The 21478-nt window shown below is 43.7% G+C and overlaps 1 protein-coding gene across 1 annotated transcript; it reads right to left on the bottom strand.

The window, feature by feature from the left end:
- Nucleotides 1-12: 12 nt before the first annotated feature.
- On the bottom strand, nt 13-15988 carry LOC115203591 (ribosyldihydronicotinamide dehydrogenase [quinone]-like). The gene is given in 6 exon segments (XM_029768387.1): nt 13-147; nt 4767-4867; nt 4870-4879; nt 6639-6769; nt 6877-7044; nt 15384-15988. Coding segments are annotated over 6 exon segments (549 nt in total). The 5' UTR covers nt 15388-15988.
- Between the last annotated feature and the right edge of the window lie 5490 nt (nt 15989-21478).

Here is a 21478-nt window from a genome sequence, read left to right as displayed (position 1 = left end):
TTGCGTCACATCTTAACTCTTTCCCCCGGCTGTCTTCCTGGTTACCTGTAGGGGCCACAGTGTGACATTAATGTCTCCGTTGAGGCCGTCAGGGCGGTACATAGTCTGCATAGATCCAGTGGTGAACGACAACATGGCTTTCTTGTCCTGCAAAATGACAAACAGTATGAAGTGTAACTCCAACAAACACAGGCCTTATTCATTCCACCAAAAACACAACTTACCCTTAACCTAGAAGCATATAGCCTGAACTGAATGAGAGCAGTGTGTCATTTCATACGGTAGATATTATGTAGGGTGTCCAAACAAAAACACATCTTTTGACCAATGGGTAAAATAGTATATTAATTGTGTAGGTACTGCTCAAACAAAACCAATGGTCCAACCTCATGTCTCTATCATAATTTGTTCAAAATGTGATGTTTTTTTACTCATGTAGGATGGCCAAAATCAGCGTGATTAAATCAATGGAGGGCAGAGAAAAAAAAGTGGTGAAAAATCAGGAAAATAGAATTGCGTCAGCTAGACTGGACGCTGTTAGAGAATAGCATTACGTCAGCTAGACTGGACGCTGTTAGAGAATAGCATTACGTCAGCTAGACTGGACGCTGTTAGAGAATAGCATTACGTCAGCTTACTGGACGCTGTTAGAGAATAGCATTACGTCAGCTAGACTGGACGCTGTTAGAGAATAGCATTACGTCAGCTTACTGGACGCTGTTAGAGAATAGCATTACGTCAGCTAGACTGGACGCCGTTAGAGAATAGCATTATGTCAGCTAGACTGGACGCAGTTAGAGAATAGCATTACGTCAGCTAGACTGGACGCAGTTAGAGAATAGCATTACGTCAGCTAGACTGGACGCTGTTAGAGAATAGCATTACGTCAGCTTACTGGACGCTGTTAGAGAATAGCATTACGTCAGCTAGACTGGACGCAGTTAGAGAATAGCATTACGTCAGCTTACTGGACACTGTTAGAGAACAGCATTACGTCAGCTAGACTGGACGCTGTTAGAGAATAGCATTACGTCAGCTAGACTGGACGCCGTTAGAGAATAGCAGTCAGCTAGACTGAACGCAGTTAGAGAATAGCATTACGTCAGCTAGACTGGACGCAGTTAGAGAACAGCATTACGTCAGCTAGACTGGACGCTGTTAGAGAATAGCATTACGTCAGCTAGACTGGACGCTGTTAGAGAATAGCATTACGTCAGCTAGACTGGACACTGTTAGAGAACAGCATTACGTCAGCTAGACTGGACGCTGTTAGAGAATAGCATTACGTCAGCTAGGACTGGACGCTGTTAGAGAATAGCATTACGTCAGCTTACTGGACGCTGTTAGAGAATAGCATTACGTCAGCTAGACTGGACGCTGTTAGAGAATAGCATTACGTCAGCTAGACTGGACGCTGTTAGAGAATAGCATTACGTCAGCTAGACTGGACGCCGTTAGAGAATAGCATTATGTCAGCTAGACTGGACGCAGTTAGAGAATAGCATTACGTCAGCTAGACTGGACGCAGTTAGAGAATAGCATTACGTCAGCTAGACTGGACGCTGTTAGGAGAATAGCATTACGTCAGCTTACTGACGCTGTTAGAGAATAGCATTACGTCAGCTAGACTGACGCAGTTAGAGAATAGCATTACGTCAGCTTACTGGACACTGTTAGAGAACAGCATTACGTCAGCTAGACTGGACGCTGTTAGAGAACTAGCATTACGTCAGCTAGACTGGACGCCGTTAGAGAATAGCATTACGTCAGCTAGACTGAACGCAGTTAGAGAATAGCATTACGTCAGCTAGACTGGACGCAGTTAGAGAACAGCATTACGTCAGCTAGACTGGACGCTGTTAGAGAATAGCATTACGTCAGCTAGACTGGACGCTGTTAGAGAATAGCATGTACGTCAGCTAGACTGGACACTGTTAGAGAACAGCATTACGTCAGCTAGACTGGACGCTGTTAGAGAATAGCATTACGTTAGCTAGACTGGACTCCGTTTAGAGAATAGCATTACGTCAGCTAGAATGGACGCCGTTAGAGAAGCATTACGTCGTAGACTGGCGCTGTTTAGAGAATAGCATTACGTCAGCTAGACTGGACGATGTAGAGAATAGCATTACGTCAGCTAGACTGGACGCTGTTAGAGAATAGCATTACGTCAGCTAGATGGACGCAGTTAGAGAACAGCATTACGTCAGCTAGACTGGACGCTGTTAGAGAATAGCATTACGTCAGCTAGACTGGACGCTGTTAGAGAATAGCATTACGTCAGCTAGACTGGACACTGTTAGAGAACAGCATTACGTCAGCTAGACTGGACGCTGTTAGAGAATAGCATTACGTTAGCTAGACTGGACGCCGTTAGAGAATAGCATTACGTCAGCTAGACTGGACGCCGTTAGAGAATAGCATTACGTCAGCTAGACTGGACGCTGTTAGAGAATAGCATTACGTCAGCTAGACTGGACGCTGTTAGAGAATAGCATTACGTCAGCTAGACTGGACGCAGTTAGAGAACAGCATTACGTCAGCTAGACTGGACGCTGTTAGAGATAGCATTACGTCAGCTAGACTGGACGCCGTTAGAGAATAGCATTACGTCAGCTAGACTGGACGCCGTTAGAGAATAGCATTACGTCAGCTAGACTGGACGCAGTAGAGAACAGCATTACGTCAGCTAGACTGGACGCTGTTAGAGAATAGCATTACGTCAGCTAGACCTGGACGCAGTTAGAGAACAGCATTACGTCAGCTAGACTGGACGCAGTTAGAGACAGCATTACGTCAGCTAGGACTGGACACTGTTAGAGAATAGCATTACGTCAGCTAGACTGGACGCTGTTAGAGAATAGCATTAGTCAGCTAGACTGGATGCTGTTAGAGAATAGCATTACGTCAGCTAGACTGGACGCTGTTAGAGAATTAAGTCTAACTGAAAGACTCAGCATTTAACTTGTCATCTTTCTTCTCCAATCCGGAGGACATAAAATTAATATAGAGGTTCAATAGATATCAATTTTGAGACATGACATGTAGATTTTTATATTTTAGTATACCCTTTTCACATTAATGCAAAATTCCTGTTAGTTTTTGACGATTGTCACAAAATTCAATATTATCTCTGTGAAATGTCAACGGAGCCACAAGCTTTTTAATTTTCAAAGCCTTTTACATTTAATTTAGTTTTGTGTCCATTTGGCTTCTTGTGATCCGCGGAAACAACTTTGCCACAACATGTAAAATACTCAAACGTCACTGCGAGAAACCGGCACCGCTCGGTCAACAGAGCTCTGTGCTTATTATCGGATGTACTAGGTTACGAAATCAGACTTTTTTTTAAAAATATAAATGTTAATCAATGCTTGACTTGGGATGAAAGAAGTGCAGCAGCTGTCTTTTTCCATTAGACTATATTTACCGAAATTTACAAATGACGTTATGCTAAAGAGACCTCTGATTATTCACTGTGAAGGGTTTATTCACTTTTTCCATGACTTCTCCATGACTTAACCACCTTTCATGGCTACTATTTAGACTACATGAAAAAGTAAGCATTATTGACACTGGAAGGCTTCTGTGTCTGATCCCATAGGCCTACCATCTCCTGTCGTTGTGCCTTTTATCAAGGCACTTAACTCCCCACAAAGTAGGATCTGCACTAGTCACATGTCATCTAGAGAGCCCCTGGGTGTCCATCATGCAGGCTTCTGATCCAGCCCTGAAACACCCAAGTCTACTTATGAAGGCCCTATTGAGCAGCTGTTATTTTCGCAACACTTTCCCTGGCTGTCACTGTTCTTGCTGAACAACAAAAATGTCCTCTATGTCATCACAATTTGAGATAATTCAACAAAACAATTGTGGTAAATTGATCCAATTTTTTGAAATGTTGAAAAAGTTGTAGATATATTCCAATGAAGTTAGATCTCTATTTGTTTATATATATATAAATACATAGGAAAGCCTTAAATAATCCACTTGATTAGAGAGAACAATGTTGATAATTGTTTTGTAAAGTACTAAAGTAATAACATGGTGGTTGAGTGTGTTGGGGGCTAGTTACCCCTTTATGGTTATGACTGCGTTTCTACCTGTCATTTAGACAATGACTAGCCCAGTTAGCGCTAGTTTATGCTAACTAGCTAGCTAGCAACTTCACTAGCAGTAAATACTAGCCAGCTAGCTAGTTAGCATAAACTGCTAGGAGTTCTAGCTAGCAAACTTACTACCAGATTGTCTGAGGTAAAATACATAAACAAAGATAACGTAACTTAATTTCAGTTGTAAATGTTTCCACTAGTGACTGATAGCGTTACAGTTAATGCACCTTTATAGACTTATAGCTATTTTACACAGCATTTTATGTCATATAGCCAGCTATCTATGTTTTTAACAGAGAGCTTTTCAATTGGCATCTCTACCCTTGTTTTCAGTCACAAGTGGGGACTGGATTAGGTGGGAGCATTGCATTTACATCAAATCCTCCTGATTCGGCCCATTACTGTCGTGTGGCTCAGTTGGTAGAGCATGGTGTTTGCAACGCCAGGGTTGTGGGTTCGATTCCCACAGGGGACCAGTATGGAGAAAAAAATGTATGAAATGTATGCATTCACTACTGTAAGTCGCTCTGGATAAGAGCGTCTGCTAAATGACTAAAATGTAAATGTAACTCTTCCTGCTCATTGTCAATGGGTATGACACTAACACAGGCTACTGGAACTAGAGACATGAACAGAAGGGGCAAAAGGTCAAACCTTGAATATTCCATTGCTGTACATCTTCTGCAGCGAGAAGGCAAAGCCTTGACTCAGGACTCTGTCTATCCAGCCCTTCATGATGGCTGGAACGCTGAACAGTACATAGGGAACTGATGGGGAGAGAGAGATGGTTGACACTTCATCTACACCAATCCAATGATTTTTAAACTATGATGGGGAGTGTAGGCTTAAATACTTTGGGGAGAAAGGTAGAGAATTTAAACTCAGCAAGGCACAGTCAAAGACAGAAAGAGAGGTGGGGGGAGGGGAGGTGAGACAAAAAGAGAGAGGGGGGGGAAGAGAGGGAGAGAGACAAAGAGAGAGAGAGAGAGGGGGGAAGAGAGGGAGAGAGAGAGAGAGAGAGAGAGAGGGGGGAAGAGAGAGAGAGAGAGAGAGAGAGAGAGAGAGGGGGGAAGAGAGAGAGAAGAGAGAGAGAGGGGGGGAATCTTCTCCTTTCCCCCTTCTGATAACCAGGTGGCGAATCGCATCTCTGCATGTCTGGCAGACATATCAGTGTGGATGACGGCTCACCACCTCAAGCTGAACCTCGGCAAGACGGAGCTGCTCTTCCTCCCGGGGAAGGACTGCCCGTTCCATGATCTCGCCATCACGGTTGACAACTCCATTGTGTCCTCCTCCCAGAGTGCTAAGAACCTTGGCGTGACCCTGGACAACACCCTGTCGTTCTCCACTAACATCAGGCGGTGACCCGATCCTGTAGGTTCATGCTCTACAACATTCGCAGAGTACGACCCTGCCTCACACAGGAAGCGGCGCAGGTCCTAATCCAGGCACTTGTCATCTCCCGTCTGGATTACTGCAACTCGCTGTTGGCTGGGCTCCCTGCCTGTTCCATTAAACCCCTACAACTCATCCAGAACGCCGCAGCCCGTCTGGTGTTCAACCTTCCCAAGTTCTCTCACGTCACCCCGCTCCTCCGCTCTCTCCACTGGCTTCCAGTTGAAGCTCGCATCCGCTACAAGACCATGGTGCTTGCCTACGGAGCTGTGAGGGGAACGGCACCTCCATACCTTCAGGCTCTGATCAGGCCCTACACCCAAACAAGGGCACTGCGTTCATCCACCGCTGGCCTGCTGGCCCCCCTACCTCTGAGGAAGCACAGTTCCCGCTCAGCCCAGTCCAAACTGTTCGCTGCTCTGGCACCCCAATGGTGGAACAAGCCCCCTCACGACGCCAGGACAGCGGAGTCAATCACCACCTTCCGGAGACACCTGAAACCCCACCTCTTTAAGGAATACCTGGGATAGGATAAAGTAATCCTTCTAACCCCCCCCCCCCCCTTAAAAGATTTAGATGCACTATTGTAAAGTGGTTGTTCCACTGGATATCATAAGGTGAATGCACCAATTTGTAAGTCGCTTTGGATAAGAGCGTCTGCTAAATGACTTAAATGTAATGTAAATGTAGAAGAGAGAGAGAGGAGGGAAGAGAGAGAAGAGAGAGAGGGGAAGAGAGAGAGAAGAGAGGGGGGGAAGAGAGAGAGAAGAGAGAGAGTGGGAAGAGAGAGAGAAGAGAGGAGAGAGGGGGGAAAAAGAGGGGGGAAGAGAAGAGAAGAGAGAGTGGGAAAGAGAGAGAGAAGAGGAGAGAGGGGGAAGAGAGAGGGGGGGAAGAGAGAGAGAAGAGAGAGAGAGGGGGGAAGAGAGAGAGAAGAGAGAGGGGGAAGAATGAGAGAGAGGGGGAAGAAAGGGAAGAGAGAGGGGGGGGAGAGGAAGAGAGAGGGGGAAGGGGAAGAGAGAGGGGGAAGAGGAAGAGAGAGGGGAAGAGGAAGAGGGGAGAGAGAGGGGAAAGAGAGAGAGGGTAGAGAGAGAGGGGGAAGAAAGAGAGGGGGGAGAGTGTTTGGCCTCTGACCTGGAAGATGACGAGCTCCGCCGCCTCCACTTTCCGCTGCTCAGCTATGATGTCATCACTGAGTCGACCCTCCTTCCAGGCTTGCATGGTCTCCTCTCCGTACTTGAAGTGCTCCGGGTTCTTCACCTCACCTGACAAAGGGACAGAACAGCAGCAACGTCAAGCGTGTGTGTAGTTTGTTGGCACGTGTGTTGGCGTGTGTGAGCATGTGTGTGTGTGTTGGCATGTGTGTATGTACCTGTGATATCCTCCATTGTGGCGGAGGCTTTGAAGTTCATGGCGTAAAGGTCAGACACAACAACCTCGTATCCCTGCTGTCTGAGGGCTTCCACGGCAACATCCTTCACTGCCGAGTTAAAGGACCCCCCACTCTGATGGGCGTACACAATCAGCACTGTCTTCTGAGCTGGTACACACACGCAAGAACACACACACACACAGGGTGTATGATAAGGTGGTGGATGTATCAGTCATAATTGCTTCCCTAAAACAATACTACACATCAAGTTACATTTCATTATGAATGTGTTATTATCTGGTTTTTACTCACTCTTAGTTAAAAAGGGTACCAAAAGGGTTCTGTGGCTGTCGTCATAGGAGAACCCTTTTGGAACCAAAAAGGGTTCTACCTGGAACCAAAAGGGTTCTACCTGGAACCCAAAAGGAGTTTTTCAAAAGGCTTCTCCTATGGGAGCTACCGAAAATAAACCTTTTGGTTCTAGATAGCACCTTTTTTCCTAAGAACGTGTGTCATTACTGTATTATTACTGTGTCTACATTCCACATGGCACCCTATTCCCTTTATAGTGCACTACTTTTGACCAGGGTCCAATAGGGTGCTGCACTATATAGGGCAGTGTTTCTGTTGGCATGTGGACTAATATGTTGTTGAGTTGTGTTCTTACACTGGTACAGTCATGCCCTATGAGAGATGTATGACTGCGCATGTGCGAAAATAAATAAAAGTGCATTTTCCCCCGTTCTGGTTAAGACACCAATGATGAACATGTGTGTTTATTCCTCCGTTAAGTAAACCGGTATTCCTGTCCTGAAGATGTCAGCACCAACAGGTTATGGGCCCAGGAGGGAACATGGAAGCCGATGGAATAGATTATATTTCGACGGAGATGAAAAAAACTACGAGTTATGGGAGACAAAGTTTTTGGGGCACTTGCGTTTGCTTGGGCTAAAGGCCGCCATATTGAGCGTGGATGAAGATGAAGACAGAGAGAAAAATGAAGAAGCCTACGCCGAATTGATACAGGTTTTGGATGATAAAAGCCTTTCCCTGATAATGAGAGAAGCAGCAGATGATGGGAGAAAAGCGTTGAAGATATTGAGGGAACATTATGCAGGTAAAGGGAAGCCACGTGTGATTAGCCTCTACACTGAACTAACTTCTCTTCAGAAAGCCGCTGACGAAAGTGTTACGGACTATATCATTCGTGCTGAGACGGCTATTACAGCACTGAGAAATGCTGAAGAGACTTTAAGTGACGGGCTGTTGATTGCAATGATTCTGAAAGGTTTGCCCGAATCATTTAAGCCGTTTGCCATCCACATAACGCAGAGTGACGAGCCGACAACTTTTGGCAAGTTCAAAACCAAGTTGAGGAGCTATGAAAGCACCGAGAAGTTTAGCGCCATTTCCACTGACGACAACGTGATGAAGGCAAGTAACATTAAAGTTAGCTGGCCAAGAGGGAGAGATAAAGGGACCGAGATAACCTGCTTCAACTGTGGCCAGAAAGGGCACAAGGCCCGGGAATGTACCGTTACTGGAGAGCGCAAAGAACGGAGACAGTGGTGTAGTTTTTGCAAGAGCTCCACTCTTACTGACGCAAATTGCAGACGAAAAAGAAGAGACAATGTGAAACAAGCAACAGATGCTGAATGCCACACATTTGCATTCAGGATAAGTGACTGTCAGGTTAGTGGACTGAAACAGAAAGGGCTGATGGTTGATACGGGAGCAACGTCACATATAGTCACGGACATCGGGAAGTTTAAGGAGTTTGACGAGACTTTCAAACCGCAAAAACATTCCGTGGAGCTGGCTGACGGAACAAGAACGAATGGTGTCGCGGAGGTTTACCTGAGAGACAACACGGGTCGTCGGGTAAAAACAACGCTGATGAAGGCGCTGTACGTGCCGTCGTTTCCACAGGACATTTTCTCTGTTAAAGCAGCGACAGCCAACGGAGCTTCAGTCAACTTTCGACAGGGGTGTAACAAGCTCATCCACAAGAACGGTACCACTTTTGACATCGAGGAGTACGATAGACTTTACTATCTTAACACTGTAAGTGATGAATATGATGATGGATGTCATGGGTGCTATGATATTCACACATGGCACAAAATTCTTGGACACTGTAATTTTGAGGATGTGTCAAAGTTAGAAAATGTGACAGAGGGAATGAAAATCACAGGTAAGATTGACAAATCTACCCTCAACTGTGAAATCTGCACTCAGGGAAAATTTGTTCAGAGCAGAAACAGAGAGCCTGATGAAAAAGCAAAAGCGGCTCTTGAGCTTGTGCACACTGATTTGGCTGGCCCTATTGAGCCAGAGGCGAAAGATGGGTTCGGATATACTCTAGCATTTACAGATGATTATTCAGGGGCAGTTTTTGTGTATTTCCTAAAAGCAAAGAGTGATACTCTAAAAGCTACTGAGAAGTTTATTGCTGATGTGGCCCCTTATGGGAAAATAAAGTGTGTCAGGTCAGATAAAGGCACAGAATTCACAGCCAAAGAGTTCCAGTCACTGCTCAGTAAGAACGCCATAAGACATGAAACTTCAGCCCCTTACTCACCCCATCAAAATGGGACGGCTGAGAGAAATTGGAGAACATTGTTCGAAATGGCAAGATGCATGCTACTTGAAAGCAACCTACCAAAGAACTTGTGGACATATGCTGTAATGACTGCTGCAGTAATTCGCAATAGGTGTTACAATAAGCGTGTAGGACAGACTCCACACTACATGTTTACTGGGAGAAAGCCTGATCTTTCAAAGATGAAAGAATTTGGATCTGTTTGCTATGCATATAGACAGAACAAGAAAAAGTTAGACTCAAGATGTGAAAAGGGTATTTTTGTCGGGAATGATAAAAATAGTCCAGCATACCTAGTCTACTACCCAGACACTGGGAAAGTTCTTAAAAACAGATTAGTCAAGTGTGTTACAAAAGGTGTAGTCGAACACCAAACTCAGACAGATTTGGAAATCAGTGATGATCTTCATGGGGAGAGATTTGAAAACCCCATGCCGAAAGCCAAGATGGCAGATCAAAACTCAGAAGAAACACAAGATGTGCAAATTGAGACATCAGATGGTCAGAGTCCACGCTATCCAGACAGAGCGAGGAAGAAACCCCAGTACTTAAAAGACTATGAGTGTAAAGTGAAATGTGATGACCAGATACCACCTAGTGTTGACTACTGCTACAGAGTAATGTGCAATGCACCACAAACCTTCAAAGAAGCAATGATTTCACCAAAATCAGAGATTTGGGCTACTGCTATGAAGGAGGAGATGGATTCCCTTAGGGAAAATGATACATTCACATTAACCACACTGCCAGAGGGTAAAAATGCAGTGGGGGGCAGGTGGGTCTTTGCGGTCAAAAACAATTCAGATGAGACTGAGACATACAAGGCAAGATATGTTGCAAAGGGGTATAGTCAAGTGGCAGGAATAGACTATAAGGAGACTTTTTCTCCAACTGCAAATATGACATCAGTACGCTGTTTGATGCAGCTAGCAGCTCAGTATGACTTAGAGTTACATCAGATGGACGTCAAAACAGCATATCTACATGCTCCTATTGACTGTGAAGTGTACATGGAGCAACCAGAGGGTTTTGAAGTCAGGTCAGATACAGGTGAGCAACTAGTCTGCAAACTGAACAAGTCACTGTACGGCCTGAAACAGTCAGGAAGGAACTGGAACAAAATGTTGCATGATCACCTTAGTGAAAATGGTTTTACACAGAACCCAGCTGATCACTGTGTTTATAACAAACAAACTGCAACAGAAAGGATCATTTTGATAATTTGGGTCGATCTAATTATCACTGCTAGTGATAGTGACTCACTCACAAGTGTAAAAGAAATGTTACGTGAAAAATTTAAGATGAAAGATCTTGGGAGGCTTGGACATTTCCTAGGCATTGATTTTACACAAAGTGAAGGGAAAATAACGATGAACCAAACAAGGTATATAACCAAGATACTGGAAAGGTTTGGTATGTCAGACTGTAAAACAAGGTCAACACCATGTGAACAAAAACCAAACTTTGATGGTGATGGTGAACTTATTGACTCAAAAAGGTATCGTGAAGTGATAGGCAGCTTGATATATGTAATGACATGTACAAGACCGGATATCAGTTGGATTGTCAGCAAGCTGTCACAATACCTATCAGAACCAAAAGAGCAACACTGGATAACAGCTAAACATGTGTTGAGGTACTTGAAGGGAACAATGAATCAGGAGTTGTGTTACAAAAAGGGGGTGGAAAAACTCAACCTCGTAGCATATAGTGATGCTGATTGGGCAGCAGATCAAAGTGACAGACGAAGCATAACAGGGTATTGTTTTAGTTTAACTAAATGTGGACCTGTCATTTCATGGAGGTCTAAGAAGCAGCCAACAGTAGCTTTATCTACATGTGAAGCAGAGTACATGGCACTGGCTGCTACTACACAAGAAAGTTTGTACCTTGTACAGTTATTGGGCGAGATGGATAGTGAGTGTCAATATACACCAGTAACAATCTTTGAAGATAACCAAGGTGCAATTGCTCTGTCAAAGAACCCAGTATGTCGTCAGAGATGTAAACATGTCGACATCAGATATCATTTCATTCGATCTGCACTCAGTGATGGTAAAATAAGTATTGAATATTGTCCAACGGCAGACATGGCTGCAGATGTTTTGACTAAACCTGTAACGAAGTTCAAAAATGAAAAATTCTTGGGTTACATGTTTGGAATATAAACTGACATTTGTGAGATGAATAACTGTAAGCTAAATGTGTTGATAAAGTTAGGTTGAATACGACTTGTACAGTATAAGAGCAAGTGGGGGTGTTGGCATGTGGGCTAATATGTTGTTGAGTTGTGTTCTTACACTGGTACAGTCATGCCCTATGAGAGATGTATGACTGCGCATGTGCGAAAATAAATAAAAGTGCATTTTCCCCGTTCTGGTTAAAACACCAATGATGAACATGTGTGTTTATTCCTCCGTTAAGTAAACCGGTATTCCTGTCCTGAAGATGTCAGCACCAACAGTTTCCCAGCTCCAGTCCTCCCAACACTACACATTGTTGTTGTAGCCCCAGACAAATCAGGGGTGATTTGGACCTCAGCCTGTATTAGTGGGCTATTACCCTGTATTAGTGGGCTATTACTAGGTTTGTTTGCAGCAATGACAATTTCACCTTTCGTCTCAATGAGCAGTAGACGGCTTGTACATTCCTAATGTTCTGTACCTGTGTACAGCAGTCAGTCATCACATGCTTTCAGAGAGAATCGTGAAGGGAAAACATGTCTGGTAAGTCTGCCATTTGGGGGGGTACAAAAACAATATCCTATTTCACACAGCACTGACTGTAGGCTGGCCAGGAGGCTCCACACCATCCTCCTACTACAGAGTCTTGAAGTGAGCCCCTGGCTATCTGGAAATACATTTAAAAAAACTAGAAAATAGGAGGATGTTTGTCACGACTTCCGCCGAAGTCGGCCCCTCTCCTTGTTCGGCGGCGTTCGGCGGGCGACGGCACCGTCTTTCTAGCCATCGCCGCTCCATTCTTTATCCATTGGTTTTGTCTTGTTCCATTCTGACCTGGTTTGCATTCCCCAATCACACTAACTGTATTTATTCCTCTGTTCCCCTCATGTCTTTGTGTGAGATAGTTTGTGTTACGTATTTATTGTTGACGCGCCAGACTGGTTTGTTTTTCCGTGTTATTTCACCAAGATGTTTATTGTTAAACATAATTCTTGTGACTGTTTTGCGCTTTTGCCTCAATAAAGTGTGCGCCTGTTCACAAATCTCTGCTCTCCTGCACCTGACTTCGCTTCCAGTACGCACACACCTGACAATGTTTGAAATTATTTAGACTTTTGATAATTCACTTTTTTTTAGCAATTACATTTACTTTTGATACTTACGTATATTTTTTCAAGTAGTATTTTACTGGGTGACATTTCACTTTTACTTGAGTCATTTCTATTAAGGTATATTTGACTGTTTCCACAAGTGACAATACACCATGTTTGTGTTTGTTCAACTACAACGGAACAATTGTATAAAGCTGTACAAGTTTGATAATGCTGATCACAATAATCTGCTTTAATGAATTAAAAAACGGAGTGGTTTTGTCATTATAGCGTTTGCATAAATCTTACTCAGTATAGCAACACAAAGTACTAAGGCCTCTGCACAAAATCACACCACTTGTTGGCTATTTACTCAAACACTGGACAAATGCATGACAACTTTAATTTCATCTGAACAAGCCAGCAGGATAATGAAATATTTTATTTTTATTTATTTCACCTTTATTTAACCAGGTAGGCAAGTTGAGAACAAGTTCTCATTTACAATTGCGACCTGGCCAAGATAAAGCAAAGCAGTTCAACAACATACAAAAACACAGAGTTACACATGGAGTAAAACAACATACAATCAATGATGCAGTAGAAAAAAAATAAGACTATATACAATGTGAGCAAATGATGTGAGATAATGGAGGTAAAGGCAAAAAAATGCCATGGTGGCAAAGTAAATAAAGTATGGCAAGAAAAAAACACTGGAATGGTAGATTTGTAGTTTGAAGAAAGTTAAAAGTTAAAATATAATTATAAATAATATGGTGCAAAGGAGCAAAATAAATAAAATAAATAAATACAGTAGGGGAAAAGGTAGTAGTTTGGGCTCAATTAAAGATGGGCTATGTACAGGTGCAGAGATCTGTGAGCTGCTCTGACAGCAGGTGCTTAAAGCTAGTGAGGGAGATAAGTGTTTCCAGTTTTAGAGATTTTTGTAGTTCGTTCCAATCATTGGCAGCTGAGAACTGGAAGGAGAGACGACCAAAGGAGGAGTTGGCTTTAGGGGTGACCAGAGAGATATACCTGCTGGAGCGCGTGCTACAGGTGGGTGCTGCTATGGTGACCAGTGAGCGGAGATAAGGGGGGACTTTACCTAGCAGGGTCTTGTAGATGACCTGGAGCCAATGTGTTTGGCGACGATGATGAAGTGAAGGCCAGCCAACGAGAGCATACAGGTCGCAGTGGTGGGTTGTATATGGGGCTTTGGTGACAAAACGGATGGCACTGTGATAGACTGCATCCAGCTTGTTGAGTAGGGTATTGGAGGCTATTTTGTAAATGACATCGCCGAAGTCGAGGATTGGTAGGATGGTCAGTTTTACGAGGGTATGTTTGGCAGCATGAGTGAAGGATGCTTTGTTGCGAAATAGGAAGCCAATTCTAGATTTCACTTTGGATTGGAGATGATTGATGTGAGTCTGGAAGGAGAGTTTACAGTCTAACCAGACACCTAGGTATTTGTAGTTGTCCACAAATTCTAAGTTAGAACCGTCCAGAGAAGTTATGCTGGATGGGCGGGCAGGTGCAGGCAGCGATCGGTTGAAGAGCATGCATTTAGTTTTACTTGTGTTTAGGAGCAGTTGGAGACCACGGAAGGAGAGTTGAATGGCATTGAAGCTCGTCTGGAGGGTTGTTAACACAGTGTCCAAAGAAGGGCCAAAAGTATACAGAATGGTGTCGTCTGCGTAGAGGTGGATCAGAGATTCACCAGCAGCAAGAGCGACATCATTTATGTATACAGAGAAAAGAGTTGGCCCAAGAATTGAACCCTGTGGTACCCCCATAGAGACTGCCAGAGGTCCAGACAGTAGGCCCTCCGATTTGACACACTGAACTCTGTCAGAGAAGTAGTTGGTGAACCAGGCGACGCAATCGTTTGAGAAACCAAGGCTACTAAGTCTGCCGATGAGGATGTGGTGATTAACAGAGTCAAAAGCTTTGGCCAGGTCAATGAATACGGCAGCACAGTAATGTTTCTTATCGATGGCGGTTACGATGTCGTTTAGGACCTTGAGCGTGGCTGAGGTGCACCCATGACCAGCTCTGAAACCAGATTGCATAGCGGAGAGGGTGCGGTGGGATTCAAAATAGTCGGTAATCTGTTTGTTGACTTGGCTTTCGAAGACCTTAGAAAGGCAGGGTAGGATGGATATAGGTCTGTAGCAACTTGGGTCAAGAGTGTCACCTCCTTTGAAGAGGGGGATGACAGCAGCTGCTTTCCAATCTATGGGAATCTCAGACGACACGAAAGAGAGGTTGAACAGGCTAGTAATAGGGGTTGCAATAATTTCGGCAGATAATTTTAGAAAGAAAGGGTCCAGATTGTCAAGCCCAGCTGATTTGTAGGGGTCCAGATTTTGCAGCTCTTTCAGAACATCAGCTGAATGGATTTGGGAGAAGGAGAAATGGGGGAGGCTTGGGCGAGTAGCTGTGGGGGGTGCAGTGCTGTTGAATGCAGTAGGGGTAGTTAGGTGGAAAGCATGGCCAGCCGTAGAAAAATGCTTATTGAAATTCTCAATTATAGTGGGCATATAATATATAAAATATATATAAAATATAAACCAAAGCATCTGAAAGCAGAGATATTGTAAATGCACATATATCACCATTGAGTCTTACCCATGACGCGTGTTTATGATCGGCCTTCCCCGGATCTGGGCGCTCGCTCTTCTGCAACTCGACGGGAAAACTCTGGAACCGCCTGCTGATATTCGCGTGAGAAACAGTTGATTGAAACTGAGATTGGGCCGGTTACACAACACTAGAGTCTCGAGTTACACGTACACAAAGAATAAGAAAGAAACGTCCTGTAGCCTCGTCAGCCATGGGACCGACCAGTCTAACCAGGCGTGTTTTAAAGTCCGGAAATGTTACAGTCAGTAGACCAGTTGAGGAGAGAATGATTGGTTTACTACATTTGGCTTTGGGAAACAGTGTTTTGTGGTATTTTTCTCTGTATTAGACCATTCATATGGGTACCATGGGTTTATCCGACTTAAGTGCTCTTCATTAGCGATGCGTAAAGAAACATTGGCAAGTCCAAAAATGCTCTCACACCTACTCTAGAACTTTTTGGACATGTAAAAGGTGTTCCACCACTGGACTCCCTAAAACACGGTACTTCGCCCGAAGTGAATTTCGTAGCATGTTAGGAAAGAATTTCGCAAACTCTTTTCCTAACCTTAATCTAATTTTCCGAACATGATACGTTTCTAATACAAATCTGCTGCGGAAATTCTTCTAACCTGCTACGAAAAAGCAACTTTCGGTTGCAGCTGTATCGGCGTGTTTTCAGGCTGTCCCGTTCCAACACACAGTACACCTATTGTGCTGCGTGCCGCCTCAGTATTTGCGTGAGGTCGGGACCAGTGCGAAATGACATTATAACTGGTCTCAAAACCAAGACTGACTGGTCTGACCAGTCTTCGGACTGTTTGGAATGTCACTTGCACACTTTTGTCACCCCTCACTGGAACGACAGGCAGGCAGACAGACAGACAGACAGGCAGGCAGATAGACAGGCAGACAGAGACAGGCAGATAGACAGACAAGCATGCAGGCAGGCAGGCAGACAGAGACAGGCAGATAGATAGACAGACAGACAGACAGGGAGGCAGATAGACAGGCAGGGAGGCAGACAGACAGGCAGATAGACAGGCAGGGAGGCAGATAGGCAGACAGACAGATAGGCAGACAGATAGACAGGTTGGGACAGCTGATAAACTGGCATTGTAATTCAACCATAGGTCAAGATGAACTTGCTGTCTTTATATAGCCGCACCATAACGACCCACATTCTACAGGTAGGACACACACAGGTGTCCCATGAACATCAAACACGTTCACCTATAGATTCAATGTATGTATTATTTTATGTAAACAGCTAATTGCAGGCCAAGTTTCTGCACAGTAATCCGTTCTACAATGTGCTGTGTCATAATGGGCTCCGTTTCCTGGTCTATAGTAGTACCACTATATAGGGAATAGGGCTCTGGTCTATAGTAGTACCACTATATAGGGCTCTGGTCTATAGTAGTACCACTATATAGGGAATAGGGCTCTGGTCTATAGTAGTACCACTATATAGGGCTCTGGTCTATAGTAGTACCACTATATAGGGAATAGTGCTCTGGTCTATAGTAGTACTACTATATAGGGAATAGGGCTCTGGTCTATAGTAGTGCCACTATATAGGGAATAGGGCTCTGGTCTATAGTAGTACCACTATATAGGGAATAGTGCTCTGGTCTATAGTAGTACTACTATATAGGGAATAGGGCTCTGGTCTATAGTAGTGCCACTATATAGGGAATAGGGCTCTGGTCTATAGTAGTACCACTATATAGGGAATAGGGCTCTGGTCTATAGTAGTACCACTATATAGGGAATAGTGCTCTGGTCTATAGTAGTAGCACTATATAGGGAATAGGGCTCTGGTCTATAGTAGTACCACTATATAGGGAATAGGGCTCTGGTCTATAGTAGTACCACTATATAGGGAATAGTGCTCTGGTCTATAGTAGTACTACTATATAGGGAATAGGGCTCTGGTCTATAGTAGTACCACTATATAGGGAATAGGGCTCTGGTCTATTGTAGTGCACTATATAGAGAATAGGGCTCTGGTCTATAGTAGTACCACTATATAGGGAATAGTGCTCTGGTCTATAGTAGTACCACTATATAGGGAATAGTGCTCTGGTCTATAGTAGTACCACTATATAGGGAATAGTGCTCTGGTCTATAGTAGTGCACTACATAGGGAATAGGGCTCTGGTCTATAGTAGTACCACTATATAGGGAATAGGGCTCTGGTCTATAGTAGTACCACTATATAGGGAATAGGGCTCTGGTCTATAGTAGTACCACTATATAGGGAATAGGGCTCTGGTCTATAGTAGTACCACTATATAGGGAATAGTGCTCTGGTCTATAGTAGTACCACTATATAGGGAATAGTGCTCTGGTCTATAGTAGTACCACTATATAGGGAATAGTGCTCTGGTCTATAGTAGTGCACTACATAGGGAATAGGGCTCTGGTCTATAGTAGTACCACTATATAGGGAATAGGGCTCTGGTCTATAGTAGTACCACTATATAGGGAATAGGGCTCTGGTCTATAGTAGTGCCACTATATAGGGAATAGGGCTCTGGTCTATAGTAGTACCACTATATAGGGAATAGGGCCCTGGTCTATAGTAGTGCCACTATATAGGGAATAGGGCCCTGGTCTATAGTAGTACCACTATATAGGGAATAGGGCTCTGGTCTATAGTAGTACCACTATATAGGGAATAGTGCTCTGGTCTATAGTAGTACCACTATATAGGGAATAGGGCTCTGGTCTATAGTAGTACCACTATATAGGGAATAGGGCTCTGGTCTATAGTAGTACCACTATATAGGGAATAGTGCTCTGGTCTATAGTAGTACCACTATATAGGGAATAGGGCTCTGGTCTATAGTAGTACCACTATATAGGGAATAGGGCTCTGGTCTATAGTAGTACCACTATATAGGGAATAGGGCTCTGGTCTATAGTAGTACCACTATATAGGGAATAGGGCTCTGGTCTATAGTAGTACCACTATATAGGGAATAGGGCTCTGGTCTATAGTAGTACCACTATATAGGGAATAGGGCTCTGGTCTATAGTAGTACCACTATATAGGGAATAGTGCTCTGGTCTATAGTAGTACCACTATATAGGGAATAGGGCTCTGGTCTATAGTAGTACCACTATATAGGGAATAGGGCTCTGGTCTATAGTAGTACCACTATATAGGGAATAGGGCTCTGGTCTATAGTAGTACCACTATATAGGGAATAGGGCTCTGGTCTATAGTAGTACCACTATATAGGGAATAGGGCTCTGGTCTATAGTAGTACACTATATAGGGAATAGGGCTCTGGTCTATAGTAGTACCACTATATAGGGAATAGGGCTCTGGTCTATAGTAGTACCACTATATAGGGAATAGTGCTCTGGTCTATAGTAGTACCACTATATAGGGAATAGGGCTCTGGTCTATAGTAGTACCACTATATAGGGAATAGAGCTCTGGTCTATAGTAGTACCACTATATAGGGAATAGGGCTCTGGTCTATAGTAGTACCACTATATAGGGAATAGGGCTCTGGTCTATAGTAGTACCACTATATAGGGAATAGGGCTCTGGTCTATAGTAGTACCACTATATAGGGAATAGGGCTCTGGTCTATAGTAGTACCACTATATAGGGAATAGGGCTCTGGTCTATAGTAGTACCACTATATAGGGAATAGGGCTCTGGTCTATAGTAGTACCACTATATAGGGAATAGGGCTCTGGTCTATAGTAGTACCACTATATAGGGAATAGGGCTCTGGTCTATAGTAGTACCACTATATAGGGAATAGGGCTCTGGTCTATAGTAGTACCACTATATAGGGAATAGGGCTCTGGTCTATAGTAGTACCACTATATAGGGAATAGGGCTCTGGTCTATAGTAGTACCACTATATAGGGAATAGGGCTCTGGTCTATAGTAGTACCACTATATAGGGAATAGGGCTCTGGTCTATAGTAGTACCACTATATAGGGAATAGGGCTCTGGTCTATAGTAGTACCACTATATAGGGAATAGGGCTCTGGTCTATAGTAGTACCACTATATAGGGAATAGGGCTCTGGTCTATAGTAGTACCACTATATAGGGAATAGGGCTCTGGTCTATAGTAGTACCACTATATAGGGAATAGGGCTCTGGTCTATAGTAGTACCACTATATAGGGAATAGGGCTCTGGTCTATAGTAGTACCACTATATAGGGAATAGGGCTCTGGTCTATAGTAGTACCACTATATAGGGAATAGGGCTCTGGTCTATAGTAGTACCACTATATAGGGAATAGGGCTCTGGTCTATAGTAGTACCACTATATAGGGAATAGGGCTCTGGTCTATAGTAGTACCACTATATAGGGAATAGGGCTCTGGTCTATAGTAGTACCACTATATAGGGAATAGGGCTCTGGTCTATAGTAGTACCACTATATAGGGAATAGGGCCCTGGTCTATAGTAGTACCACTATATAGGGAATAGGGCTCTGGTCTATAGTAGTACCACTATATAGGGAATAGGGCTCTGGTCTATAGTAGTACCACTATATAGGGAATAGGGCTCTGGTCTATAGTAGTACCACTATATAGGGAATAGGGCTCTGTTCTATAGTAATACCACTATATAGGGAATAGGGCTCTGGTCTATAGTAGTACCACTATATAGGGAATAGGGCTCTGGTCTATAGTAGTACCACTATATAGGGAATAGGGCTCTGGTCTATAGTAGTACCACTATATAGGGAATAGGGCTCTGGTCTATAGTAGTACCACTATATAGGGAATAGGGCTCTGGTCTATAGTAGTACCACTATATAGGGAATAGGGCCCTGGTCTATAGTAGTACCACTATATAGGGAATAGGGATCTGGTCTGTAGTAGTACCACTATATAGGGAATAGGGCTCTGGTCTATAGTAGTACCACTATATAGGGAATAGGGCTCTGGTCTATAGTAGTACCACTATATAGGGAATAGGGCCTGTCTATAGTAGTACCACTATATAGGGAATAGGGCTCTGGTCTATAGTAGTACCACTATATAGGGAATAGGGCTCTGGTCTATAGTAGTACCACTATATAGGGAATAGGGCTCTGGTCTATAGTAGTACCACTATATAGGGAATAGGGCTCTGGTCTATAGTAGTACCACTATATAGGGAATAGGGCTCTGGTCTATAGTAGTACCACTATATAGGGAATAGGGCTCTGGTCTATAGTAGTACCACTATATAGGGAATAGGGCTCTGGTCTATAGTAGTACCACTATATAGGGAATAGGGCTCTGGTCTATAGTAGTACCACTATATAGGGAATAGGGCTCTGGTCTATAGTAGTACCACTATATAGGGAATAGGGCTCTGGTCTATAGTAGTACCACTATATAGGGAATAGGGCTCTGGTCTATAGTAGTTACCACTATATAGGGAATAGGGCTCTGGTCTATAGTAGTACCACTATATAGGGAATAGGGCTCTGGTCTATAGTAGTACCACTATATAGGGAATAGGGCTCTGGTCTAAAGTAGTACACTATATAGGGAATAGGGCTCTGGTCTATAGTAGTACCACTATATAGGGAATAGGGCTCTGGTCTATAGTAGTTCCACTATATAGGGAATAGGGCTCTGGTCTATAGTAGTACCACTATATAGGGAATAGGGCTCTGGTCTATAGTAGTACCACTATATAGGGAATAGGGCTCTGGTCTATAGTAGTACCACTATATAGGGAATAGGGCTCTGGTCTATAGTAGTGAACTATATAGGGAATAGGGCTCTGGTCTATAGTAGTACCACTATATAGGGAATAGGGCTCTGGTCTATAGTAGTACCACTATATAGGGAATAGGGCTCTGGTCTATAATAGTACCACTATATAGGGAATAGGGCTCTGGTCTATAGTAGTACCACTATATAGGGAATAGGGCTCTGGTCTATAGTAGTGAACTATATAGGGAATAGGGCTCTGGTCTATAGTAGTACCACTATATAGGGAATAGGGCTCTGGTCTATAGTAGTACCACTATATAGGGAATAGGGCTCTGGTCTATAATAGTACCACTATATAGGGAATAGGGCTCTGGTCTAAAGTAGTACACTATATAGGGAATAG

This window comes from Salmo trutta, chromosome 12 (assembly GCF_901001165.1).
Source record: "Salmo trutta chromosome 12, fSalTru1.1, whole genome shotgun sequence".
Taxonomy (NCBI): domain Eukaryota; kingdom Metazoa; phylum Chordata; class Actinopteri; order Salmoniformes; family Salmonidae; genus Salmo; species Salmo trutta.
The sequence above is the reverse complement of the archived record's forward strand: the minus strand, read 5'-3'. Positions and strand labels throughout refer to the sequence as shown.